Here is a 12680-nt window from a genome sequence, read left to right as displayed (position 1 = left end):
CAGAGGGTTTGTCTTGTTTGGAGAGCTGGGTCAGAACACATTGTAACTTCAAACAGTTGCTGAATAATTTCCTGTGGTAGCTATCCACCACCATCACCATTGAACAAGATGTAACTTTTCACATGTAACTTTTTCATCATATGGCCAGGGCTGGTATTTTTAGCAACTACTCCAGCACCCTGAAGCAAATCCTGTTGTTTATGGATTTATTCAATTTTATGACAATATAGACAATGTAACTGGGCAGGAAGGGAATAAAAAACAAGTAACTCAATTTTTTTTACCCCCCACCCCCAAAAGCCAAAAAGTCCACATGAATTCTTCCTTCTCTAAATTTAAAGGATAAATAAAACTCCCTGTGTTCTTCTGCACTTTTTTTTACTTATTATGAAGTATCTATAGTCTAGGTAGGTAACCCCAGAATGTTTCAGAAATCACCCCAGAGGATTTTAATAAATCCAAATTATGGAGTTATTAGAAAACATCAAAACAATCAAAGTAATAATGTCCTATCTGGTATAGTTGTATGCATTTGTTCCACAATTCAAAAATACAATCATCATTGGCAGAAACAGCAATCAAGACAATTTCTATTACAGACAGATAATGTAGAATGATACAGCTGCCATTTCTTTTACTCAGACATTATGAAAGTATACTAACAACAGCATGAATACAGAAATGTAAGAGTTTCTTTGGAGAAGCTTAAAAGCATAATATGACCAATAGAAATTATCCAAATGACAACCTATATTTGAATCCCAGGTGATTTTCTGCTTCTGTTAATCATTGCCTTTTAATATCAATGAATTAGGATATACAGTTGACACTTCAGGAGTGGCAACAAAAGAGAACTAAAATCTCTAAATTTATCAAAATCACTCCACAGAGTGAAAAATGTATTTTGTCTGGTAAAATGTATTTACCAAACCTGAGCAGTATCCTGCTATGACCAATTTATTTCAAAGGATGCTGCTGATTGCAGTTCTATCACTGTGCCACACAGTTTTAGGCTTCTAAAAGTCAACGTATAAAGAACACTGAAAGCATAGCTAGGCTATGCTTTTTAAAAAACCATCACTTTCCATTTACAGTTTTATGGTCTGGCTAAAGAAAAAAAAACAGAAAAAAAAATTTCCCCATGTAGACTTTGTCTACAAAAGGCACGTTGATGCTATGTTGTTAAATACAGCATTCTTACTTATATAAGATGAATGTATTCTACTAACATATGCTACTAATATAGTACAACTAGAGTCAAATACAATAGATAGTGGTTTTAAAGTAACAATAGTTGCATAAATATGAACCATCATATTTAAAAATAGGTTTGCCCCACTAGATATCAAATCAGTTCATACTTTGTATTTTAAGCATCATCTGCAACCGCATCATTTCTTCTCCTTTCCTTTCTCCAGAAATTCTTGATAATACTGTATGTGCCACTTATCAGGAACAATACTGCTATGACAGCAAAATAGCCAGCATAGATCCTGAACTACAAAAAACAAAAGAAGATTTAGTAAATGGAGGAGTTAATGTTCACTAACTTCTCTCATAGCAGTTACAATCATGAGACAGGTTAAAAATAACTTAATTGGCTGTGGATTTTTTAAACACAACTGGAGAAAGGCATTTTTTAGACCTCCTGTCTCAAGAATCATAATTAATTATTAGATTTATTATAGCTGCTCAATTCCCGAAGACTCTGGGTGGCTTACATCCCAAAAAAATGTAATAACAGAGCATAACAGTTGAGAAGAAAAAATATTAACACCACAAAAGAAGCTTTGCTAACCCCAAGTCTGGAAACACAGCCAGGTCAGAAGGGTTTCCAGTACCCTAAGGGAGGGGGAACCTTACATATGTCTTCAGGAATGCTATTCCAGAGAATAGGAGATGTGACAGAAAAGGCACACTTCCTCACTCCCACAAGATAGCAACATTTAATCTGGAGCGCAACCTTTGCAGGTGGACAGAAATTATTGGAGATAGTTAATCCTGTAGATAACCAGACCCTATGTTATGAAGAACTATGTAGGTGATGACCAGTACTTTGAATTGCGCCTGGAAGCTACATGGCAGCCCATGTAACAGCAATGACAACTGGGCATATATTAAAGCCTGTTACTGCTGATACCAATACATTTTAGACCAGCTATAGCTTCTGATGAACTTCAAGAACTGTCCATATGGAACTATGTGGGTCATGAGGTGATTAGGGCATACATGTCTATTCCTTCCCATGTAGACATCATGAACTACGTGGGTCACAATTTGTCACAATTCTGACCTGTATTAAGAATGTAAAAAAAAAAAAACCCCCTCTTAAAATAGAGGGGGCAATGTACTTTCTACCCTGCAAAAGCAACTTATAAGGCCTCTCACATTTTGAAGATACTCAAAGGTAGCCTTTCTAAATGGTGTTATGATGATATTAGAGAATATTTGATGTATGGAGCATATGAGAACTAAAGTCTAATTTCTTTGCAAGGTAACAAGTTATGAAAAGTTGTCCACTCTCTTCCCACCCAATCAAAATTAATGAATCTTACCTGTGTAATTATGTCAAGGCCAAGACCTTTTGCATCAACAACTATCAATGTGAGTACCGTCTGCAATGCCAGTGCAATAAAAGTATTAATACCAAATACAAGAGCATAGCGCTCTACACTTAGATTTGCAGCAATCTGGAACCTTCACAAAAAGAAAAGAAAAATGAACTTAAACAAACAACGTATTTCTTTATCACCTGCAGGTGATCATCAAAGTGAAACCATATTGGTTATATAAACTTTTTATTGTGAGTTCCATTCATTTCGCACACAGACCTTTCTGAATTTTAAATAAAACATATGAGGTAGGAGAGTGCTGTTTTTTTTCCATCTTTTGCCTTATCTTTGTAAAAAAAAAAAAACTTTCTATCCAAGAATTCCGAAGGACATCAAACCCCAAATTGAGAAAAAGAAAAAAGGTAAGAGGGACTAAGGCAAAGTAACCTACAGGCAAAAGAGTTTTCAAACTCATATGTGTTTTCATTTTATTTTAAAGTAGGCATATCTACAAATACAGATTCTGTGAATAATGAGAATCAACTATAAAAAACTATATTTAATTTGTCTTTACAAATTTTCATAGACCAGGAGTGGGGAACTCCCTATCACCATTCCCAGAAGGCTCAGCTGATATAAGGTTTAGGATACCAATAACCCCCTTCCTCAAAGCACCATTCCTTGTACTGAAGCTGTACCCTATTTCCCCTTGGCAAAGACCTAGGAGGAATGAAAGAGGAAATAAGTTTTCTGCTTTATGGAAAAAAGAAAACACTCCCTATTTCTTCCTACACAGAGCATTTTTAAGATAAGTGGATCAAGTTTGAGAAGATAGGTTGCCCACAAATGGCATGGATTGTCCCTGTTCTGTTATATATAAACTTAATTCATTAATCCACAAACTAAAATAACATTTCCTTTCCTAATAGCAAAGGGAAATTCAAAGCCACTGAACTTCTCTCAGTAATTTAGTGTCTATGCAAGGGTCTCCAATCTTGGCAACTTTAAGACTTGTGGACTTCAACTCCCAGAATTGAACTCTGGGAGTTGAATTCCACAAGTCTTAAAAGTTGCCAAGGTTAGAGACCCCTGATCTAGGCAGAAGCTATAAAACAAATAATAACTACAGCAGAAATTCAATTTGGGGAAAACTGATGAGGTACAGGAATATTAAAAGCTACAAACTTAAAGGAGACAATGGCTTTCAAACCTATTTTAGCTATTTGGCTATTTTATAGTTTCATTGTGACAGAACTGAATCTTTCAAACAAACACAGTGAATCTACTCCAAAAGCTATATGACAACATTCCTCAACATTGGTACATTCCATATGTACTGGGATAGCTCTCTCATTAAATTATTTAGAATTTTGGGGATTTGCAATCTCATCATATATGTATGATATCTGAGCAATGGCAAGATTGAAAATGTATAAAATGATGAAATATGCAAGTGCATACTTACGTTGCAATAGTAATGAGCAGCATATAGACAATTCGAAATGCCATGTAGGAAGCATAGCACACCCAAATGTTATGAATAGTGTCCATAATATACACAGCTGCAGCAATGAAGAGGGAAAACATAGCTAAGACTATTTCACCCCAAGTAAGAAAAGCCATTTTTATGTGTCCCACAGCAAATACAGCCACAGCACCTATAAATGGAAAATCCAAACAAGTTAGAATGCAAGAACAACTATGTCCAGTAGACTGTATATTCTGAATACTTTTTCAAGGGAATCTTCCAGGGATCAAAATCAGAAAATACAAGTCAGTAATAGCTTCGCTAAGTATTTGCTACTTAACTTTCACATCAGCAGAAAGAAGGAAATTAGGATTTCTTCTCCAGAAGGTTCTATAAATACTACCATCTCCATATAATACAGGGGTGTCAAATTCAAGGCCTGCGGGCTGGATCCAGCCCGCAGGGTGCTTAAATCTGGCCTGCATGGCCGGCCTGGAAATAGCAAAGTACTAGCCCACAGTGCCTCTGCCAGCCAAAATGGGGCACGGGGCCCACATGCTCTCAGCCCCCGTGCCCCGTTTTCAGCCTGGAAAGCCTCCTGCAGCACTCCTGCCAGCTGGGTACTTAAATCTGCCTGGAAATAGTTTTGGCTGCCAGAGGCACCATGGGCCAGTCTTTTGCTATTTCCAGGCCGGCAGGGTGCTGCAGGAGGCATCCATCCCATCCCATTTCACCCACCTAGCCACCCCACGGAGAACTACAATGCTGCCCCAGCATTCGAAGAAATCCAGTTTGACACCCCTGATATAATAGTTCAAAACTATTATGACTAAATTGCTAATAAAAACAACATCACATGAATTCGCTTAACAGCAATGTAGTAGAGTGCTCTTAAACAAAATGCTCTTTATACAAATATTAGTAAATATTAGTTTTGACAATTCCAAAATGCAACAATATGCTTCACTGATCAGAAGAAGAAAGCCAAGTTAAGAAACAGCTTACCCAACAATGTGGAAACTGCTTCCACAGCACCATTATAGATCTCAGAGGTCTGAGAAGGCAGCACGGTTTCCCACATGCCTTGAATATAATTGATGACCTGGAAATAGCCACATGTTGACAGAGCCCACCATATAGACCAGCAAACCAGAGGCCAGGAAGAGTAACACTGTAAGATGTCCTGCCAGAGTTCCTTGATTACCTTTATAATGTTCACCTTTTGCTCCTATATGGATTAAAGAAATTAAAATTTCAACTAAAATATACCAGAATTATCTTTTATATCTATCATATTACAACAGGAATAGTACCGATCCAGATAAACTCTGAGAATATTATTATTCATATTATTATGAATTCAAAAGAATTCATAACAAATATCACAGAGTTCTCATTTCTCCTTAGGTATAGAGAAAGTGCTGGAACTTTGTAATAGTTCTATAATCTTAGTTGAGGACAATGATCATTCCTATGTGGCGAGTATGAATACATTTATTTATTTATTTATTTATTTAATTAATTTGTATACCGCCCTTCTCCCGGAAGGGACTCAGGGCGGTGAACAGCCAAAATTAAAATACATACAATACAAAAGTTAAGATAATTAAACAAGATTAAATCAATTGGCCTCCCAATTTAAAACCCCAAGTCTATAGAAGTAAAATCCCATTAAAAAAACATTTAGGCTAGGCCAGCTTGCTGGAATAAATAAGTCTTTAGGGCCTTACGGAAGGTCCGGAGATCCGGGATCAGTCATATTCCAGGAGGTAGCTCATTCCACAGGGCGGGTGCCCCCACAGAGAAGGCTCTCCCCCTGGGGGCCGCCAGCCGACATTGCTTGACCGACAGCACCCTGAGGAGGCCCTCTCTGTGAGAGCGTATTGGCCGGAGGGAGGTTATAGGTAGCAGCAGGCGGTCTCGTAGATACCCTGGCCCTAAGCCATGGAGCGCTTTAAAGGTGAGAACTAATACCTTAAAGCGCACCCGGAAGATCACCGGGAGCCAATGCAGCCCGCGCAGGAGAGGTGTTACATGGGAGCGCCACGTCGCTCCCATAATCACCCGCGTGGCCGCATTCTGGACCAGTTGGGAGCCTCCGGGTGCTCCTCAAGGGGAGCACTTTTCATTTATGAATGTTTGTCCACAAAGCAAATCACTCTCTAACCATACTTCTGCTTATTGAAATATGTTCTTAACTCTTCTTTTGTGCTTATTTCTATTACTAGATAAAATACTAGAAAGTAACACTAAATACAGCTTTGTATTCTAATGAATGTGGAAATATTTGGTATTGCCAATTCTGGGGACAGTATTCTGCCAATCAATAATCATGCACAGAGTAAATTGTAAAAGGGGCAGACACATTGCTTCCTCACCCTATATGTCTTTCTATTGTACGGGACCTTTTAACTAAATTAAACTATGAGTACAGTTACATTTATTCAAACATTTGCTATTACACGGGAGGATATTTCAAGCAATTGTTCTGAAGTTGGTATTCAGTTCATGCATAAATATTTCAGCATCAGACAGGCTCCCAATTATTCCCAAGGCTTTCAGAAGTATACAGTACAACTAACTACCTTCATTTCATAAAAATCCAAGCAAGCTCAAACATTATTTTGCGTAGTTCTGTAAAAGCTGTCTTTCCTTTTACTACCTTAAAAACAAAGCAAGCAATGGTCAGGTTTTAATAAATCTGTTGAATAATTCCATAAAAAGTCTGAATAACATGTGATGGCTAAGCGATGCTTGATAATAATGGAAATGGTTCACAAAAAAACTATCACCAACTGTTGCAGAAATAATAGGTCATCTATTTTAGCATGGACTATTTAGCAAGTGCAAATAATTCTTTGCTTCAGATGTGGGCAAACATTTACAATATAGTTGGATAAGAAAATTAATGGCACTCTAAATATGATACATTTGAACAACAAAGTTTGGTAACCATATCACTGATCTCTCCCCTTAAATGACCTTGTTGCTAGGTGAATGGTACTTCTCAGTACCTTAATTACTTTCCATAAATGAAAAACAACCATGGGCTCTCTCAAAGGTTCACCATGACTACAATCAACATAAAAAATAAGTGTTCTTTTCACACTCAGTGTGTAGAGCAAAGAAGGGTACTAGAGCATTTTTCACAAAATCTTTCAGTACAGTGGTCTTCATTTAACAACCATTCAGTCCGTCATCAAGTGAATAAGTTGTATTTATGACCAGTCCTTGAAGCTCTGGCTATTGCAACAACCCTACAGTCATATGATCGTAATCCAGGACACTTGGCAACCTGCTCGTATTTCTGGCCACTGCAACATTCTGCAGTCATGTGATTGCAATTTTTGATCTTCCCTGCTAGCTTCTCACAAGCAGTCAATGGGGAAGCCAGAAAGAATTGGAATACACAATCACATGAGGTCCTTGCTTAATGACCTGTGAGGTCCTCAAACTAAGGTTGCTTAGTGGCATGGTCACATGACATCATGCTTTATGCCTGTATTGTTTAGTGATAAAAATTATGATCCCAACTGCTATTCTAACCCAATGACTATATGTAATATAGAAAGAGCTCAAGAGCTCACTAAAAACAGCACAAACTTATTGTACATTCTGAATAAAGTCTCTGAACATACAGAGAGTAATGCCATCACTGTTAGTTGCTTGTACATAATTATAATATTAAAGCAACAAATGAATTTCAATGAATCTACGAAAAAAGCCAAAATTTTGTATCCACAATTTAATATAGATACTTGGGGATGATTCACACCCTGGCCAGTGTCTCTTTTCACTTTTACCATCAGGCAGAAGACATAGAAGTATAGCCAGCCGGACAAATAGGTTTAAAAACAGCTTCTGCCCATCGGCTGTCTGACTCCTTAACACAATATAGCACCACAAACAGATTAATATGATGAATTTCACTGGTGCCAGTGTAGTGTGTAATATGTATATACTATGATATAAGATCATACACCAGAGTAATATACATGTTGCACAGAATATGATATACATATGGAAACGTATGACTAGGTTTTTTCCCTAACTACTTGTATAAGGATTATTTTTTATATTATTCATGTTGTCTTGTATTCTTGTATCAATTGCGCCAGTAGAGGCTAAACCAATTTCATTGTATACATGATGTTCAATGACAATAAAGGCTTTGAACTTTGAATCAGGCAAATGTTGAGGTTAGAATTAATCAATTTTTCAGAATCAAATCGAATTTGATTCTGAACTTAAAACTGCAGCAAGACTGTTGGTGGCGCAGTACTGGAAGAAGGAAGATTTATCTAGTATTCAAGAATGGACATTAAAAGTAGTAAATTTAGCAGAAATGACAAAAATTTCAGCATATTTAAAGGACCATTCAAATGAGAAATATATGTTAGAATGGAAAAGATGGATTGATTATATTCAAGGCAAATATCGGACTAAAAAATTTCAAATAGCTTATGAATGATTAAAGAGATTTTATAAAGTACTTAAATTTAGTTTAGTAAAAGGGGAGTTAAAAGTTCAAGAGGGGGATAGGAGACTATAGATAATTAGCTTATGTTAGCTTATGATTGTCAAATGTTATACCCTGTACTTTGCTCTGGGAAGTGGGGGGAGGGGGGAGGGAGGGAAAGGGGAAATGTTTGTAAAACTTTTTAAAACTTTTCAATAATAAGAATTAATCAATTTTTGTACATGGGTTTAAAAAACATATAGTGCATGGCTGTCCAACCTTTTGACTTGCCCAGGCCAAAAGATTAATATTATTATTTATCATTAATATTAAAAATATGTTCTTTATCTCAAAATAGAATAACAGTATAAATGAGTAAATGTCACAGTCCTTCATAAAATATTACAAAATCCTTACTTTGTAGATATGTACTGTAGGTTTCTTAGCAACAACGTATCAATGGTTTGCTACAACATTCCTCTAGTTAATTTCCCACCACCCAGCTTTTTTATCTCTTCTTCAATCCTGATAAGGAGCATCTGTCTATGGTTGCTCCATAATTATAGAATAACGAGTTACCAAAGGTAATTAGCAGCCAGTAGACCATAAATGACCAAATATTACATTTAAGTAACATGCTTTCATATTTGGTTTCAGAATATTATCAAAATATTAACAATATTTCTAGTATTCTACATTAAAACAGCAACCCTAAACTTCCTGTTAATGGGACTTATTGCCCATATATAAGGTACATCATATAGAAACACTAAGCAAGAAAAACTTGTCTTTTCTCAATTATACTTAAAATGGGTTTAGATATACAAGCCAAATAAACACAAAGCAAAGAAACCACAAACCAATTAGCATTGGATATAATGTATTTTGTTATTATACTTCTTACCACTAGAAATGTATGCATTTGGCAATATAAAAGCATATACATTATTTTCCAGTAATCATTTTATTTATTTTGCTTGTTTGTACTCCAACTTCATTATTTTTACAAATAACTCAAGGAGGTGAAGTTATCCTACACACCTTCCTCCTTCTCTTTTCCCCAGAGCAACAACCCTGTGAGGTGGTTTGGGCTGAGAGAGAATGAGTGGCCCAAAGTCACCCAGCTGGCTTTCATGGCTAAGGTGGGACTTGAACTCACAGTCTGCACTTTGTAGCCTAATCTTTATTATTTCATTTTCATAGCAGAAATGCTGGAGCATTGTGTGATTAAGAAATGTGTCACACTGCAGTGTAAGTAGTTTTCTTCACAAAAAAGCGGGATGGGGGTGGGGGCTGGGAGAGATTTGTTCTGAATCAGACAAGCAGGAAAGTGAAAAGCCTTTCTACCTCTGTTCTAACCATGCCAGCTAAACTTATGTAAGTGGCAAGATGACCCTTTTCCCACCCCAACTAATCCTTAACGTTATGTTCAGATTTTCATTAAATGATGTCTAGCCTAGCCATAGCTCTCCTTAACTCTTCTTAGAAGAGTTGGCTAGAGTTGTGGCTAGGAGCCTGCCTTGCAAGGCAAATGGATTAGCTTCCCCCCCCCCAAAAAAAATGTGTTTCCCTCAAATAATTAGATTTTTGTGCATATTGGCATATTTGGTTTGTCTATATTCTGGAATGTCCTTGTTTTGGCAAGCAATAGGATCTTACCAACACAACTCTGATTAAAATCTCATCACCAGAATTTTAAATGGTCAAACAGAAGCATCAAAGGGGAACAGGTTATTGATCAGCGCAAGTTCATCCAATTGAAAACAAGTGCTCAGTGGCAAACTATATTCTCCACATACCCCTCAAGGCAAAAAGACTAGTACTTACTTGCTCCTCGGCAGGACACTCTTCTATATTTAATGGAATCTTCAATTCCACATCTTCCAACCCAGGAACCTTCTTTAAGGCAGGATCGTGTTGGATAATTGTTCCGTTTTTATAATTTAAAACTTTCATCTCCTTGCTGACCTGGAGGCTTGAGTGATGGTGGAAAAAAAAACTTTTCTGTGGCATGGGCAGAGACCAAGCTATTGCAAAGGCAACAGATACAGAAGTAAGTGACACCACATTCAAACTGAACAGGGACCAGCCTGCAACAGACACTAGGACTTGTCCACAGACAGAGCCCACAGTATAGCCCACAAGGGCAGCACTTCGACAGTAGCTTGTGACTTTCTGGTACAAGTTCAAGTCCACAACACTATAAATATAAGAGTAGTAAGCAATTTCTGTTGCAGTCACTAATCCATAAAAGAATTCCAGGAACTGAACAGCCAGAATTCCTTGGGAGTAAAGAAGCATAAACCATGTTACTATAAGGCTTAGTCCTTGTAGAAGGATGACAGGCTTGTATCTGAGATAATCGGTTGCCAAGAAGACTGGGAACAGCAGCACTAAATAAGAGTACGTCCATACTGGATAAATTTCATTGAAGACCTACAAAAAAAGGAATATTATCTTTATAAAAAGGAAATTTCCCACTATATATATATATATATGTTTTGAATACTGTACAAATAAATTTAAAACAGAATTATGTAGAAATGAACATATAATTGCTAACATAAACTTTTATTAAAATTTGAAATGAAAAAAAAAGTGACAAATCAGAGTAGAAATGTTGGTTATAATATACAAATTGTACAATGGTAGAATAAGTGGATTAAAGGACTGAAATTCACACATTAATATCTTAAAGACAACTTTTATAAAATGATGTATCATTGGTATTTGTGACCAGAATATTATCTAAAGTGTAGGAAGGAATTTCAAATTTATGTTGCAAATGTGAACAAGGACACCTTTTATCATGTTTGATGGACATATAGAAAAACACAGACAGACAGACAGAGATATATAAATATAGAGACATAGACATAGACATAGATATATAGATATACCGTGTTTCTCCAAAAAGAAGGCCGGGTCTTATTTTCTTTTGATGCCTGAAAAACCTGCTAGGCCTTCTTTTTGGAAGTTTTGAATTATTGACTCACCTCACGGCAGTGGTACCGACAGCCCTGCCCAGCAGAAGCCTGCTGCTGGCCCACATCTTCTGCGGCTGTTTGCTGCCACACGCACGGCCTCCGTTTCGCCTTTAGATGCCTGTCGGAAGGCATCTGCAGCCAATAACAGAGCTCCGTATCGATCCGGAGCTGTTATCGGCTGCAGATGCCTTCCGGAAAGCCCTCTGCAGAAGAAGCGGCCGCAAAAGAAGGCAAGGCAGATGTCAGGGTGTGCGAGGCCTAGTAAGTAGGGCAGCTCCACCCCTTCCCATCCCCACCCTAGTTTATTTTTTAACTGTGTGCCTCGCCCCACCCCCTGCACCGTGGGGTGGACGGGGTCTTAATTAGGGCTAATTTTGTGGGTGGGGATTCATTTGATCGCATTCATTTGATCGCATATGCTCAAAAACATGATAGGGCTTCTTTTCAAGGTGGGTCATCTTTTTGGAAAAACATGGTGTGTATATATATATATATATATACATATGTATGTGTGTATGTATGTACGTATATATGTATGTATGTATAATTAATTCAAAAAAAAATAAACATTAATACATAATTGAAACCAGAAATGTTTCTTTTGACTTTGATTTATATTCCTTGCAGTCATCTGCTGGTAAGCCTTCTTTCTGAGAGTCCTTGAGACTCCTTGAAGCTTTATCTGTGCCCTCCATTCTTCCATCCTCCACCATTCAATCAGAGGGGAAGAAGCTTCTTGAACGAGAAGCGAAACGTCCTCAAGGAAAAACAAAATCCAGTTGCATTTCCGGGGGGGGCGGGGGATCACTTTTGGGCCAATTAGAGAAGAGATCTCACCTGGGTCTCGGTGAGGTTCTTGTCCGGTCCCAACAAGTAAGGTGTGAGAAAAGGTTCCGACGGTCGCAAGTTGGCAAAGAAACCGTAGCCACACAGCACAGTCGTAGGAAACCCCCAAGCAAAACGCCGCGGGAGCCGCCTTGCGCGGCCAGGGAACAACTGGGACCGGAGTCCTTCCAAGATATCCGGCGTTTCCATCTGACGAGCCCCGCAACGGGGCGACTCTCAAGATCCCGCTTTCAGCGGCAGCTTCCGGACGGCAGCAGCCTCGTCGCTGGATGGCCAGAAATTCTACCGGCAACCCACGCGACCAAAGGCACCTTGGCCCCTGCGCGGCAAACAGTCCCGCCTCCTCGCTTTCGTTACCATCTGCGATT

General features: G+C 38.0%; 1 protein-coding gene across 1 annotated transcript; it reads right to left on the bottom strand.

The window, feature by feature from the left end:
- Positions 1-1361: 1361 nt before the first annotated feature.
- On the bottom strand, positions 1362-12680 carry SLC19A2 (solute carrier family 19 member 2). Its single transcript, XM_034412010.3, has 6 exons — positions 12304-12680; positions 10307-10915; positions 5026-5248; positions 4018-4210; positions 2556-2697; positions 1362-1498 (listed from the first exon to the last, which is right to left on the bottom strand). Exons 1-6 carry the CDS (start codon positions 12499-12501, stop codon positions 1370-1372), a joined length of 1494 nt encoding a protein of 497 aa, XP_034267901.2. The 5' UTR covers positions 12502-12680; the 3' UTR covers positions 1362-1369.

This window comes from Pantherophis guttatus, chromosome 5 (assembly GCF_059756535.1).
Source record: "Pantherophis guttatus breed Tessera chromosome 5, ASM5975653v1, whole genome shotgun sequence".
Taxonomy (NCBI): domain Eukaryota; kingdom Metazoa; phylum Chordata; class Lepidosauria; order Squamata; family Colubridae; genus Pantherophis; species Pantherophis guttatus.
Note: the sequence above shows the minus strand (reverse complement) of the source record. Positions and strands in the feature narration are given on the sequence as shown.